The following is a 16,661-nucleotide window of genomic DNA, read 5'->3' as shown; positions in this document are numbered from 1 at the left end:
TAGACACCATCAGAAAGCGTTAACATCATATGCTACTCTTCAGTTTTGCATTTCTACAATTGACAAATCAGAGAATTCAGCAATGCTGCATCAGCTCTGCTATCTCTGCAGTATTCTAGGCCTGTGAGCTGAGGCAGTAAAAAAACAAGCCAAAAAACTTTAATTCCTGTTTAGGCAACGATTCTCCAAAATGCACAAGTAGGTGAAACTGGAGTAAGAAATTACATAAACTCCTTGAATTTGCAGTTTATGGCTGGTGCCATTCCAAAGTCTAGAATAAATACAGAGAACCTGTACACACTGCAGGTTCACATATACTCATAGTCCTCCTACTGACATATATAATGCTATTTGGATGGTCAGCCTGCTATAGGAGCAGTCAGTTGTCAGTAAAAGTGTCACAAAGCCTAAGTAAGATAAATCTGGATATATGGGTCTCATCTGCATTCATAGCACAATCAGAAAGACTGACAGTGATGAAGATGTAAGGGATGGAAGCTTGCAGAATGCAGCTACTGTGTGCTAGGTTACTTAGGCAGCCTAAAGGTAGAGATGTCCCGTTTCTTCCCAAATTCATGATAAGAATGAATGTTCAGAGCTGCAGTTGATTCATGGATAATGCAGAGTTAGTGTATTTTCAGTGAAATGCAGAGAGAACTCGTTCATATGGATAAGTTATTAGGGAGCAGGAGCACAAGATTTTCTTTCCAAGTGAAAAATAAAACATTTGCATTGCCCTCAAAGTGTCTAATATTGACCTTTACCAACAGCAGAGCATTCAGTGGACCACTGCTTTTTGTGACTGTGCCCAGTTTATAGATCCCGTGGGTTGTGATCACTGTGACAGATCCCATTGTACTTTGGTGTGAGATGTTCTGTTTTCTCAGGAAAACTTACATTATTTATATCAAGTCAGTGTTCCTCTCATCTCTAACAGACTGCACCAGAATAGCTCTTTGCATAATTCCATGTTTATTTAGCATTTTGGTGAAAAGCAAGTGAAAGAGTTTTGTTCTACTGTGTTACAGCATGCTCAGTTGTAGTCCTACCTGGTGGGAACAGATGTATCTACTTCTCCTTCTTCAGAAATGCCTTGCAGGGCTTTGAGACTTGAAATGGCCTATTATCTATCAAATAACAGATGTCTTCACAGATTAGCCTCTGTGAGTAAAAACACAAACACACCGCACAAAAGATGGTGATTAGCTAGTTGAATAACAATAGGCAAACTCCAATGCAGATGCACAGGAAACAAGGAAAGGATCAGACACTTATATTTCTTTTTTTCTGAGTTCATTATGTACATTCATTTTTTACAATGGCATCTTAATGTTAAAGCTGCGATTATGCAGCTTTCTGTTTCAAAGCTTCTAACTTATGATTTTTCAAATTAAAATAATGTATTAATATTTCCTCCAATTGCATGCTAATAAAAGAGTTAATTCAGTTTGCATACAATTAATGCATTTGTTACAAAAGTATTCTATATGTTATTAAGTCCATTTTAGTTAATTTCTTTAAATATTTTTCAGTTAAAGACTTGTATTGCTGTCTTTCAATATGAATGAAATTGAAGAGCTCTGCAATGATAACTTGTGTAAATCACAATACACGTCTGAGTGTATGATCCAGCAAAAGCCAGATAAAAGTTTTGCTTGCGTAATTTGGAAGGAAGTACATGAAGAATCAGACGCATTCATCTGCAGGACTTTCCCTACTTGATGTTTTGGTTGCTTCCTTGAAAACATTCAAATTGCTGATGTGGTTTGGTCGGTCAGAGTCTTCCTGAGTGCAGAACAGGACAAACAAGGACTCTGTTGACCTTGAGTCTGGTAAAGGTTGCCTCATGCGACACTCAGTAAAACCTCTTTGGTACCATTCAAAGTAAAATTTTGAAACACTGAAAATTTCTCTTACAGTTTCAAGCTGCATATTTTTCATTTCATTAAAAATAGTTCAGTCCCTGAGAAATTAGCATACTAGAGGGGGATCATATTTCATTAAGTTACAGGACCTTCTATTATTTTGTGGGACTTCCATATCATAGATCAGGAAGTCGAAATTTATCAGGGAGAGAGGAGGATGCAGGACAAACACTAAAGGGGTTTCTTGAGTGGCAGTAAAGGTTAAAGACTTTTTGCATTTTAGTGGAAATCTGCCAGATTAGACTGCACACTGGTCTGAAAAATCCTTGTTTACATACATTTCTTTTAAGTTTTACAGCTCAGCTCTCCTAGGATTTTGTCAGTAGGGTGTTTGTTGCAGACCATGGATATGAAGGTTGTGACTGTGGTCCAGGTGGTTGACTTAGGTTTGGAAGTGATTAAGAAAGGAAGGACAGGGCTGGCAAATGGTCCCATGTAAGGGAAACATGGCGTGAGACCAAGAGGTGAATATGTGGAAATAAAGTGGTGAGACGCAGAGAGTAGGAGCAAGAGGAACTGAGGAGGAACAGGTGGCACTTTTAAAAAGGGATGAAGATAATAGGCAGGAGAAAGAGAGATGGACAGGACTCTGGTAGAAGAGACCGGACTGGTAATAACACAAAGTCAAGTGTTAGATCAGGTGTTACAAGTCTGGGCTGAGGACCTAAAGGCTCCATTTCTCTGGAGAAATTTGTGACTGTCAGTAGGGCAATATGATACAATTTCTGAGTTAGTGTATTTTTCCTCATTTTCATTTTTTTTCAAAAAACAAACAAAAAAGAAAAGTACCCTGTCTAAGTTACATTTAAAAGCATGTTAACGGTGCAAAGCAGAGCTCTCTTAAATAAGGATAGATTTCAGTCAACACTACTCAGATGAATCAATATTTTATTTTATCTTAGTAGTTCATTATGTCACCCCTTCCTCCCATAACTGTACATCATTCGCTTCCAGCTTTGAAGCCAGAGTTATTAATTTCCTGGGGAGCACTTCTGTGGCTCTCATTATTGCAGCATCTGAGTACTTTACAAACATTAATGAATTTATCTCCACAATATACCGATAAGGTGAAATGACATTATACACCAGGGAAAATGAGGCACAGAAGCATAATGTCAAGAAGGGACATTTAATTTAGATACCAAATGTGAGATGTTTGTGCCTTGTTTTTCCAGAAATAGCATTTGATCACCCTTTCTTTGTTCTGGAGTTGGCTTTTGCTGAGTCCATCACAGTTGGAATTGCTCCACGCTTCCACAGATCAGAGTGCAGGTGTTTCACGCTCTGCTCTAAATAAACACGGAAGATGCAATTAATGACCGTCTGTGCGGAGTTTGGTTTTTGTGACTTCCTTGGCGTTAGTCACAGAGGCAGATAGGGAATCCAGTTCCCCAGGGCAGCTTTCGGCTGCCACAGGCACGACCATGGTGGTTCTCCAAGCCATTACCTCATTCTTTTTGGACTGTCTGGTGCCTTTATTGCTGAGGTAGAGACACAGGGAGCAGCAGGTTCCTTCTTAATGGTGACCTTGCCTTATTGCATGTGTGTGGTCAGTCCCTGCTCTTACACTGAGGCTGGATAGTAAACAAAAACGCTAAGTATATGAGTTTATTGTTTGAATTGTCACAATGTGTACGGACCGCAGCCTGTGCAGACTTTTGCACTGCAGAGGTAGGTGCACCAAGAGGGCTCTCACTGCTTCTCATTTATTCCTGTCTTTTGTAACTCCACCATGGCAATTTTAGCACACAGGAGTGAGGGCTCCTGAAGGAAGAGAGAAGCTGCAGATTTATTTGAAAATCTGTGGGCTGCCTAAATGCTCAGTTGCATGAGCTGATAATGGGAATGAGGCGGGAACACATGTAACACAATATGGTTGTGCATCTCCCATCTTCCATGCTTGGAGGGCTGGACTGATGTCTCAGAAGTGAACTACACCCAGAAGAGACGACACTTTTTACAGGCTACAGAAGCAAAGCCATGGTGCAATCAAGCACGCCATGGAGAAGGCAGTCTCTGTTTCCCTGAAAGACTTTTCTTTAGTGGGAAGACAGGGACAGAAAGATTAAGAGGTGGTTTTGAGATGCACAGACGGGAGTTAGGCTCCGTTAGCTTTCTGTAAGCGAGGGAAATCTCACTGAAGTTTGTACCAGCAAAAATCCTTCTGTAAGGATCCAGTGTCCGCCAGATCCTCTCTTGTGCTGTTTAATACTTTATACAAGGCCATTCTTCCCCTTCTTCCTTAACCAGTTCATTTTCATATTCAAAATCCACTTTAATTACATTGTGCAAAGACAGAGTCACTGGGTTTGCACTTGTCAGCTCAAAACATAGTTTAACCCGTGTTAGTTGCAATGTAGGAACGTCTGACACACCTGAAGTTATACTCATCTCATGTTGGTTGAGTTGAATCCTTCAGGTAGATATTTATTTATTAAATCCACCTATCTAATGTGCAGTCCCAGGGATTCTTTATTCTGTTCCTGCCTATGCTGTTTCTTGCCTCTGTTAGAGAAAAAAGAACAGCCTTAAAGCCATGGCTTTTGTTTGCACTGTTTTGCATGTCCTGAGCCAGGTGCTGGGGTCTTTACTGAAGCAAAGCTCCTGCCAGGGTCAGAGAGTTTCACCTGAGGAAGAACTTCATGTCTCTGGGTAGTAAATAAGAGTTTTCACTAACCTATTAGAATAAATGGTGCATCTGAGCATAATCTTACTTGACTGGTGTTTGAGATTTCCCATATTCTTTCATATGCATTTGCTTCTGGCTTACCTGCACATATATACATATCAGCGTTTGAACCTTTCGAAGGAGGGAAGGTGAGCTGTTTAGGCAATAGCAGTCTTGCTGGCTGCAGGAGGCAAAAAGGAAGAAAATAAGACATTCAGTGATCAGTGTGCTAAATCCTTTCTAAAGCTACAGACCTGTCATGTAGAACTAAATCTCAGATAGTGCCAGGTTAATGCTGGATGTGCCCCTATCTCTCCTCTTGCCTTCAGTCCGCCTCTCCAAAGCCTGAGGTTGTTGACATCACGTTGACACAGAGCAGGGCATTATTATTCAGAGTTGCATAAAAAGTGAATTTATATTGAGTAAAACCAATAAGCCCCAGTGCTCTGACATTTAATTTTCTTGGATACTCTTCCTATTGAATCAGGCAGGACCACATACATTTTCAAATGAAGTGCAGTGTTTGCACTGCAATAATCTTCCATGGACAAGAATGAATAATTTGGAAATTACCAGGAGCCTATTTCGTGTCACATCCTTCCAGATCTACATTTTATGAACCTATATTTCTGTTGGATGCCATGTGAAATTTTCATTTTATTCCCATCCACTGTGTCAAAAGGGTATACAAAATATTTTTCTATAAATGGGGTTGCTATTTATGACTGGGTCAGTGGTTGGCAGTCCCCTATTCTTTCTGAGGCCACTTTTTCCTTTGACATCAAATCCTGCGGCTGAAATTTGAGGATAAATAAATGGTGTCCCTTGAACTAGACACAGTCATAATAAACTCTCAGATGAAATGTCAGGTCTAAGCAACTATACTCTTCGACTTTGTGATGTGTGTTGATCAGTCCTTCAAAGCAGAGCAGTCATATTTCAGAGATCACTTTATCTCCCTTCTCTTCTTACCATATTGAATGTCTGATTAGGTAGGAGAGGTAGTAAATGGCTCTTGTTAAAAGGAGGTTTAACCAGGGAGACGTAGGTCAAGACATCATCTTACTTTCCGTGGCATATGACTGTGTACATGCATTTATGCATCCATCCATCCAAATCTGCCAAAGATGTCTCTGTTCTTAAAGCATGAGTTATTATAATTTCATATGAGAAGATACTTCAGACAGACTTAATCTTTGAAGTAACAGACACTATTCCAAGATGAATGTGTGCTCCAAAGTAGCTACACAAAGGAAACGAACAAACGGTTTTGTTGGAATTGCCCCAGAACTGACACCCTGTCATGGGGGCAAAAGGATCTGGCAAGGCACACAAGGAGGTCTTAAAAAATCCCAACCTTTCGTGTTTGTTTACTGTACTAAAATGTTGTTACAGACCATGTTGTTTTAGTTAGGAATTTATGTTCCGTCAAAAAACCCCAACAGTATGGGTTACAGTTAAATACGGTTACTGTTAAATATATTAATTCACTGTTGAGACTGAATGGTTAAGAATTCAAAAGGCAGTTATGCTTTCCTACTGTGCTTTTTTCAACCATAATAAAATGTTTCTTTCAATCCCAGGTACTTGTATATGTGTATTATAACCTGTCATTGTGAAATGAGATCCTTATGCCATACTTACACATTATGATTAGAGCTGGTTCAAAGCATTCCACCCCAAACTGACATGGAAATATTTTTAAACGAATATTTTAATGGTAAATTTAATATTATTTTCTTTTCACTGAAAAGAAAAAGGGGAAATGCTATGTAAGTTTATTATTTTTTTCCTCTTTTCTCGTTTGTTCTTTCCTTTATCAGTGGGAGAAGGATTCTAGTATAAATAGGGAAATAAGGAAGGACAAGCAGAAAAGATAGCCATCATCTGCTATATACTTACAGAAGCAAACATATATGTGCAATTCAAAATTGCAATAATGAATGTGTTGCTTTTTATTTAATTATTTTGGCAGCTGAGCTGTTTATGTTCTCCTTAATTATGCAATCTTGTTTGATACAACAGAATGGGCTGCAGCCGAAATACACCGGTGAGGCACTGTGACCTGATTGAAAGCTCTTGTTCCTCACCCATCATCTGTTTTCAAAACCACTGTTTTTGCGGACTGGATTCAGCATCCTTTGGGGTCTGTAGAGCACTGTGTTGATGCCCTTCACTGGCGATTATTTCCTCAGTATTTTGTAGGTCTAGACTAGCCAGGGAGCTGGGAGACGAAGCAGAACATATGGGTCATGGGCTGGGCTCGTCTGTACTTAGATTGAGATGTTTCCATTTCTACTACAGATTTTCTTTAAAGTCATCTAGTGCCAGTGTAACAGTGTTTTCAGTGGTACAGTACAGGGGTGTTTGACAGCAAGGCACTTACTTGCATTTCGGAATACTCAAGCATCTTGATGAAACTGGTATTTTGGCCTAGACTTCAGGGATGCTGCACATGCATACTCCACTTTGTTTACCATTGATGCTTTCCATTCTCGAAAATCCAACCCAATCAATCAACCTCAGGAATACAGTACCATAAGAGGGAAAATAGTACCTTCTCTTTTGCATTCTTTTTTCTTTCTTTATTTGCAATATTTACATGTAATCATGCTGAATGTGAAAAGCATGATTTGAGCTGCTTCACAAAGCCTTTTCTGACTCTCCAGTGTTTATTACAGTGCAGGCAGAGCTATTTGCTTGCTTTTTCCCTACACTGAGTCTTTTTTATTGTGTATCCTACACAGTAGGAACAAGGGAACACTTTAAAACAGCTGCGGAGATGTTACCCCCATAAACTGTGAGATCCCTGTAGCTGGAGAGAGCACTCTGTTGGATTCCTTTCTACAGACATTGGCATCCTAATTTTCAGTGTTATGAGCTGAAATCAGTGGTGGACATTCAGCTGTCTGAAACTCAACAGAGGGAAACAGCTCCATGTAAGGGATGGGTCTCCTCCTTCCAACCGAGACATTTTAAATAGGTCACAGGCATCAGGCTTCAGAGGAGCCAATCTACCTGCCGCCAACAGCAGAATTTAGGTGAGTAAATCAAATGTCAGCATCTACATTGTGGACAGCATGAGGCGGGAGAGATGCCGTGGGAGATCCTCCTGGGAAAACACACCATCACAAGAGTGATGTGGAAACAGAGCTTGTTTCTACGTGTTCCCTGCTGTGATCAACAAAGAAGAACAAACTGTATTTTCTTTCGTTTCCCAGAACTTGTAGGTATATCTTAACTAGTGAAGTTTTGTGTGCCAATAAAGCCTCTTAGCAGGAGAGCTTACAACGATTATGAAGTTTTCCTGTCAAAGAGCAAACAATTTATGCCACTGAATGCTTCCTGGGCCTAGTGCAGCATGTAAAATTTTCATCATGAACTTGATATGTTAAAAGATTTTCTTTGGTTTAGGTTTCATACGACCCATAAGGAAAATTTTTAAAAATTACATAACTTAGACTTTAATCTATCAGATTTTTTAAAAATAATAATAATTTTTAAAAGTCTTTTCAAGAGGACAGTAGAAGGTTCTTTTCACTATGGACTATTTCCGTACAACTTCCTTGACCCAGTTGTTTCACATTTTTTTAAGTTGCAATGTGAAAGATGGTCCTCCCCAAAACTCAGATAAATTGGACTCTTATTCTTCAAACAGTTAGTAAAAATAGCATGTTTCAAGCTGTGTCATAAAATTTCAATATCAAAGATAACTTTCAGGTGGCCATTAGTAACTGAAAAGAAAGAATCATAATGGCAATATTTATGTAGCTAGACCTTAACATATTATTATTAGTTTTCCAGTTGAAGTAAATTTACAAAGCACATATTTGCATTTGTGAGATATCCTGAAAGAGGTTCGAATGGCTCAGGCATGTGTTTTATGTCTTGTATTACTGTTAGGTAACAGAGCTCTTCATGTTATTCAGGTAGCAGAAGTTACTTCTTCCACCTGGAAAATGGCACCCAACTACTGTGACTAGAAAAAAAATGCCTTTTTAAGCAACAGAAGACAAACGGACACCCAGAAGACCTTCTGTGGCAATAGATTTCTTGTAAAATAGATTTCTCATTGCATTCTGTAGTGCCTTAAAATAACTGTCACAGTTGAGTGTTAGGTTGTTGTAAAAAATAGACGCTGCCGTGTGGGACTGTCTTTCAACTTTGTGTAATAACTCGATAGTAGTAACCAGATGGTTAGTAAATTTGGAGCTAATTGGCAGAAGTAGAAAAGTATTCTTATGTGTGGCATAATTGCAACAAAATAATATCTAACTAATAAGCAGTGTAGATTAAGTAATATTGTAGGACACAAATAGAGCAAAGGAACTTCTGTTACATAAATGCTACTGGATCCAAATTCAACCATATAAAAGTTTTAAAATGCACATGAGACTCTCTTCTCACCACTTCTAATATGTATTAATGACCATATTCTAATAATCCCTATAGCTGCAAAGTCAGTTTGATCCTTATGAAGATATCAGCTTCTCAGAGCTCCACAGAGATGAATGATGAAAAGGAGAGGCTTCTTTTTATCTCTTTATTTTACAAGTGGACAGACAGACACACACAGAGAATCATGTCTGTGTACCCATGGGAATAAGAAGCAACTAGAACAATTGATGCTCAGACTTCTCTCCCACTGGAGTTGCCTTCTAAAGTATTTGCTAACGATAGATAATTAAGAACAAAATCAAGAAATAGTCTCTTACACTACCAATGGAGTGTGAAGGACAGTCAATAGCCTAGTGCTTTATAGTTATTCCAGTCTCCACCTCTGGAACTTCTCAGTTATAATCAGCCAAGACAGTATCCCTGTCTGTCACAGCTTTTCCAAAAAGGTCATGGAACTCAAGCTTGTTGGAGGGCAGGCACACATCAAAGCAGGGAAATCTCACATTAAATGACCTTTCATTTACACACTGGTATTTTTCTTCTCAGTTTTTCCTACCCTTTCAACACTTGCCTTTGGCTATTTCAGTGATTGTTCTTAAGTTTACCACAGACATCAAGGCATTTGACAGCCAAAGGCAACAGCAGTGTTACCTTGCCTTTTCAGACTTAAGTTTTTCCCCTGGCCATAGTTACTTGGACATGAGGTTCTTCATGCCCATCTGTTTTAGGACAATGAACCACAAGAGTGTAGGCCTTTCCTCCCTCTCTGTTTCATCAACATGGCCCAGGTTCACCAAGTGAGTAAAGGAAGACGATGAAGAATGAGTTAGCTGACAATGTTTTACACTCACCTGGCTAACAACGGTAGCCTTTAAGTGATCATCTAGCCCAGGGCTGTTCATGGAGACAGGGTCACAGTTGGGAGGAGGCCTGTGGGGACAGAGCCCTTTGAACTATTATGTTAGCAGAGATGATGGCACTGGGGTTTCAAAAGTTAATGATGAAGTAGGGAAATAGGGCAAGAGGGAGCCATTACTGTCAGGCTGTCCTGCATATCAACACTGCTTTGTGTTTTGTTTTGTTTTGTTTTGTTTTGTTTTGTTTTGTTTTGTTTTGTTTTGTTTTGTTTTGTTTTGTTTTGTTTTGTTTTGTTTTTAAGGCCTGGTGGGGATTGTAGATGCTCTGTACCTGAATGCAAAGAGAGTCTTCAGTTGTTTCTTTCTTTGTTTTCCTGGATCCTATGAGATTCTCTGCTTATAAGTCCATGCTACATAGGATACAAGTCTTGTATACGTAGAAAAGCGTGCTAGTATCTGTAGTCCAGCTATGGACTATTGCTTATGCACATATGACAGGTCTACACAATGCCAGAAAGACTGGTTCTGCTCAGCTGTCATATCCTGAGGCTAGACCTACTCTTTGGAGATGCTTGGAAAAAGAGGAGTGTACACTTTGAAGGATAATTGTGGAAGTAGATGTGAATTGCTTTTTCTTAGATTTGTAAAGAGGAGTCCATTCCAGAGAGTGCTACAAGATCTCAGTATAAAGGGTACATAGATAACAAAGATGCTGCACTCAGGATCTTACAAAGAAAGATGATAACGATAGTTTGCATATTCCAAGAAGGAAATAAATCACAACAGTCAACATGGCACATGTTGAACAACAACACATAATTCTTGCTTGCAGGAATCTTATTGCTACAGATTATTCATCTTTTTATTAGTATACCCTGGAGCTTTTTGAGATATAAATTTTGCAAAATAACAGCTGGATTGTGGAAGTAGGCCATTTAGTTAAGAAACATATCATGCAAATGTGAAAATACAAAGTTGCACTTGAGCCTCGTGTAGTCAAGAAGGGTACACCTGCTTCCTTTTATGAGGGATAGTTGAATACCCTCTAAGTGACTAACAGGTGAAGACCATGGTGGTGGGATTTACACTGGGTGAGTAACTGCTGGGAGTCACTGCTCTCTGGCTTGTAGGTGAGGAGCCTTTGCCATTGCTATCTTGTAAGGCATTTGTTGCACATCACAGGGCAGTATGATACTAAAAGGATCAAGGCTGTGTTCCCTTGATTGAGGATTCAACAATGATTGGAGATGGAAGAACTTCTGGGTGTGGTCTTCTTTTCCTCTTTCATTTTCTGCAGAACCAGGCGTACTGTAGTTGAAATCTGCCAGTGATGTAGCTTTTTCTTCTTTCCACAATGATCCGTAGAGGAGAGAAAGCAATCAGAAATAAGAGTTCGGGTACTTCATGGGATGGAAGTGGCACATCTTTTGACTGTTTCCTCTTTCCATTAAGGTTTTTTCAGCTTCTTTATTTCAGTCTCTGTTTGACAGACTCACAAAGAAAAAGGTTTCTCTATTGACCATTAGCTTTGCCTCAATGCTCAGCTTCTGTTCTTCTCCATTTCTTCTTTAATTTAAGACACCGTTCTTTTTTTTTTTTTTTTTTCCCCCATCGAACATAATGAATGGCTCGGAGCTGTCAGGTCTTTTCGACTCTTTTGTCTTCTATTCATCATTATGTCTTCATTGTACTCTTTAATTTAGCTGCGATGTTGAGGGGATCACTTACTGTGAAAGACAATATTGCTAGCTGTCCATGGGGATTTCACACGTCTATTCATCATCCTGTGTAAGATAAACTATATGTGAAACCTTGTGCACTAAAAATGGGAAAACATGTAAGTCCATTTCAGACATGAAATGCTTAGCCAATATTTACAAATACAGGTATCTGAAGTTAGGCAGGTGACACCTTTTCTAGGTACAAATTTCTACTACTACTACTACTATTTCTACTACTTCAACTATTGAAGATGGGTCTTTCTAAATTAAAATGAATTCAAGTACAGACTAACAGATTATTTGTAACAGATAATTCCCTCAAATACACAGAATGGCTTATCAAACATTAAAGCACGGTATGTTTTAAAATTAATATTTTGGAGAAGTGTACTCCCAAGAGAACTCAGGGAAGTGTTAAAAGATAGAGCGAGAATAAAATGAGTGCAAAACTCAGGTACTCCGATTAGATCTTGGATTATTGAAGTTTAACACACCTTTCCCAAATCTGTTTCTTTCCTGAACTGTTTTTGTTTCTGTTCACTCTTTGTATTTTTTTCTTCTTGTAAATGACAGTTGGTGCATGTAAAACAGGTGGTGATACTCTGGTTTTACATTAATCTGCCCGAGGTCAGGAGCCAGCTCTGTGTGTGTCTGCATTTTCCATCTGCATGTGCACAACTCTGCTAATCTATTAGTGCCTAAAACTGCATGCTCAAATACTTCAGAAAACATGCGTTGGTTAAGTGGAGTCCTCTCAGCTACCACTCACTCCGTATGTAACCTTTCTTCCTTGCGATGAATAAATGTATTTATTACGGAAGGAATGCAAAATACTTTTATATGCTAAAGACTACAAAACCCAGGTACTTCCAGGAAAAGAACTTTTGGATTAGATGTGCCTTCATGGACACGAGATAATACTGTGATGGGTGGACATGGGTTGATAGTCAAAAAGGGGGTTTCCTCTGCAGCATTTCAAAAGCCTGGCCAGGAATCTGTGCTTTTTCTCCTTAGAAATACAGAAGATTTTCCACAATTCAACTGCTGAAATTAGTATTGTATTTATTTGTATTCATTTATTAGTATTAGTATTGTATTGATTTGTATATATTTGTATAATAATAATAATAATTATTATTATTATTATTATTATGCCCTTCGTTGCCATCTCTCAGAAATGTTGTGGTAGTAAGTGATTGGGTGGTAAGAGGGTCCATGAAAATTTATTGCCGATAATTGCAAAGTCACACACACAGACAGAAAACAGTCCCAGCTCTACATACCTGAGAACAGACTGGACGCCAGATGAGTTACTGCCACTCCGGGATTTGTAGCAGGCAGCTCTATAAACCGCTGAAGTATAGTTCAGCAGCAGTCAGAAAGGAAAGGAGAATCATAGGCAGAATTGGGAACGAAGTAGAGAAGAAACAGGAAACATCACTGTCGTATTTGAAAAACCAATACACAGCCAAGTTTTGATGGCTGCATGCAGTTTTGTTCCCTGCTCCTTAGATCCAAACTGGAAGGGACATGTACAGCTTAAGGCATGACAATAATCATATGTAGGGTATATCTTCTATATGGAAGAAACAAAAAGATGAGAATTCTTCAGCTTGAAAAAGAGAGTCTAAATGATTTAATGAAAGACTAAAATGGTGTGACACAGAGGAGGTAATTAAGGAATAATTATTATCAAGTTAAAAAACCATGGCAGCTCAGATACTGTATTCAGCTCATGGTTGCTGGAAACAGAGCAAGCTATGCCGGGGTGTAAGGATTACTTTATGTTCATGTTGCTTCGCATGTTATTTCCTTATGGTCCTGCTAGCAGCTAGTGTTAAAGACAGGGTAATGGGCTTGCTGGAGCTTTCGCCTGGGTAGGTGCAGCAGTGGTTCCTCTGGTCTTACATTGCATCTCGATTCAGGCATTTAATGGGATAATGGTTCATCTGCAGCATTGACAGTGGTTGCAAGCAGTCTGTCTTTGGAAGACCATCATTGGTGTGATTTGGCTTCCAAAGGTATACAAATAAATCTCATAAGATTCTCTTGCCTTACAGTATCTGTAAAATAAATCCTTGGTTTGCATGCATTTCCCGTACACAAGAAATAAGGTATTAAAAATTATGGAAAGCTTAATTGCAGTATTTTCCACCCGTGTTTAAATTTAAATCAGTTGGACTTAGATGATTGTAGGTCCTGTCCAACTGAAATATTCCAGTCTAGTCTAGTCTATTCTCCCTAAGTCACACTGAGGACTTGGAAGAAATTAAGAGGTTGTAAACTCACAGCAACATTTGGTTTATGTATCTTTACTGAGGTCTCATTATAAAATGTATAATTAACCTAATTATACATTATAAAATGTATAATTTTTGGCCACGTAGTCAAACCAATAAATCTTCTGAGGGCAACAGAAGAACATAGTAAAAGTTTTCCAGTGCTAATCTTTGTTTCTTTCCCCACATGCACACTAGTTCCTGTTTCTTAGCACAGGGTAAATTACCATAAAAGTCCCATCTAAATAAATACATACACAAAAGCATACCATTTATTTTAACCATAATGTCAGAATTCACAAGCAAATACCTTTTTGTGTTATGGGTAGCATTAACATGGAGATAGAAGAGAAATATGAGAAAATTTTGGTTCACAGCCAAAAACTGTATCACATCAGAGCTGCCAAGCACAGCTCAAATTATGCAAAGTGAATAATGTGGTTTTAGGGTTGCAGTTTCAATTTCTCCCCTTTTTCCATTGTATTTTTATGACTTCACATGGGTCAGTGCTTGTAAACCCTGTTTTGACACAAACCTACAAGCAGAGTCCTCAGGGATATGGAGCCTACATGGTCAGTTGCTTATCTGCTTCTTGTCCTGTCTTGCATGTATTTTGATTAATATGTTAATGGATGCTAAACATAGACTTTTTGTATATGCATCTTTGAAAAGTGTTATAATAAGCTATATGACATCTAGTTATGCATGAAGACTGGGTTTTTTTACTATGTCTGCTGTGTTGTTTGGTAGACCTTAAGGACAAAAGGAATGAACAGGAGTCCTTCAGCACATTTTCATGATCAAACAGTGGTGCAAGTCTGATTCTGATTTTGATTTAAAAATTCACAGATAATTGCTTTCATTTAGGAGAAAACACCTTGCAAATACTGACATTTCTGCAAGTTACTCAGATGTTTTTAAGGTCCAGTTTTAAATAGAAAGTATAGGAGAATGCAAAAACCACTGTGTTTGTGTACATAAATTTCTGTATCTAATAACTTAACAAAGATGCTTGGGTTTTGTTACAGAATACAGGCAAGAGAAGTCATGCTCCTTTTGAGGCTTCCACATAAAAGTCAAACATAGTTCTGTTTTCACAAACTCTTCAGCATTTATTCAGTTCAAAGGTATTATTCATTGATTTGACTTGTTTATTATATGTCCTCAAGACTGCGTTTTAAATAAGCTTTGAAATATTTATGTAGGGGCATGTTGAAATTACTCAGAAGTGTCCCCAGGATTTCAGAAGATGAAATTACATTGAACTGAAAACTAGAGGATACTATATGCTTTTTAATGCTGACAAGAGGCATTTTAGGATGATCTCAGTGTCCTGTCTTTCCAAGTTGGTTATGAATCTTTAGCAAATGCTTTTATATGGAATGAAGATCTTAAATGCTGTGTTGGTTTTGGGTACTCAGTGAGACATTACTCATAACAGTGCCTTGGGACTACATTTGCTTTTCACTTCTGATTTATTTTCCTCACAAGGCAAATAATTAATATCAGCATGATTGGGATTTATTTTTCCATAGTATTTTTAAAACTGAAGTGAAAAATATATGTGACAAATACTTGAAAATACCCTGTGAGGACACAGAAAATGTTATTAGTCACTACCCAAGTGGGCAAAGGCGAGGGGATGGAGTGGTCAGATATTTTTGCCACATCCCATTTTCAGACAGCGGTTACAAGAATTGTAAGAGTCTTTCCTACACCAAAATAGTTCAGTTTAGGAGAAAGTTTCTGAGGACACAGAGAAGGTTCTCCAGTTGCTGCAGCTCTAGCTGCAGCCCAGGTAGCTGGTGGGGTAGATCAGGAGGTGTTAGGAGCTACAACAGCTGGCTAACATGAAGCTAAAAATTACCAGGATGAAGCTGCCCTCTGTGCTACAATTTCAGCACAATTTGGGATCTCCCCCTTTCAGCACCACTGAAGTTTTGACTGGGAAGAGAGTGGATTTTCTTGTTGTACTTCTTGAGGGACACAAAAAGGTGAGACTCGGGGAGGAGACACCTGGCCTGCGTGTCCAGCACAGCTACCTGGTGATGTCCACATCCCATGTTTGCTCCTCCAGTGAGGAACTTTTCTCCAAACTGAAAAGACTCTTGTGAGATTGGTTTTATCAAGTTATAGGCACAACATGAAAGTAATTTTCAGTGCATGTATTTTTATACTCTTGAGAATTTTCCCCCTTTTTGGCCACAGCTCTACCCTTCACTGCCAACACATTGGCAAGCATGGCTAACACAAGCAAAGCGCAGTTAGGCAATTTCCTGTTGCTAATCAATACAATTTTACTGTGAAACTTTATCTTACCTTGTAATCCACAGGTATAATAATATAACATATATTTGGTAATAAATCATTTTCTCATTCTCTTGATTTTTTTGACAGAATCATGAATAAACTGGCAGACCAGCAGGACCACATGATACCATGAAGAGAAGCTTACAGGTCCTCTATTGCCAACTGTTTAGTAAGTAAATATTATTATTTTTTTTTCTGTAAGAAAGGAACTATTCAAATCCTTACATAAAACAGTAATATTTATGCAGGGCACAACTGAGGGAGATATTTAACCATGTGCCTGGAGGAAGCATGTGGAAGTTAAATTAACTTGTAAGCTGAGATATTTGAAGATGTATTAAAAAAATGAGTTGAAGTATCAGCTGATTCTGCAGAGTCTTGTGCAAGAGTAAAAGTGATTTGCTGTGCCTTGCAACTGTAAACACCCTCAGAAAAATTAGATGTAGAAACAGTGGATGGTGGTTGGAAGAAATAATGTAACATTTTTGTAAAAATTATTTTTC

At 38.6% G+C, this 16,661-nt stretch overlaps 1 protein-coding gene across 5 annotated transcripts in view; it reads left to right on the top strand.

Moving 5' to 3' along the window:
• TMEM108 (transmembrane protein 108) overlaps positions 1–16,661 on the top strand; it is a 252,886-nt gene that overhangs the window by 148,976 nt on the left and 87,249 nt on the right. For 4 of the 5 annotated variants that reach the window (XM_082044525.1, XM_082044528.1, XM_082044526.1 and 1 more), the window contains one exon: positions 16,246–16,327. In XM_082044525.1, the coding sequence (XP_081900651.1) occupies positions 16,288–16,327 (40 nt within the window). In that variant the 5' untranslated portion in view covers positions 16,246–16,287. Of the gene's footprint in view, positions 1–16,245; positions 16,332–16,661 lie in introns of all 5 variants that reach the window. The other variant, XM_082044530.1, reaches the window with a different exon arrangement.

Source organism: Streptopelia decaocto (genome assembly GCF_964273445.1).
Source record: "Streptopelia decaocto genome assembly, chromosome: 2".
NCBI lineage: Eukaryota > Metazoa > Chordata > Aves > Columbiformes > Columbidae > Streptopelia > Streptopelia decaocto.
The sequence above is the reverse complement of the archived record's forward strand: the minus strand, read 5'-3'. Positions and strand labels throughout refer to the sequence as shown.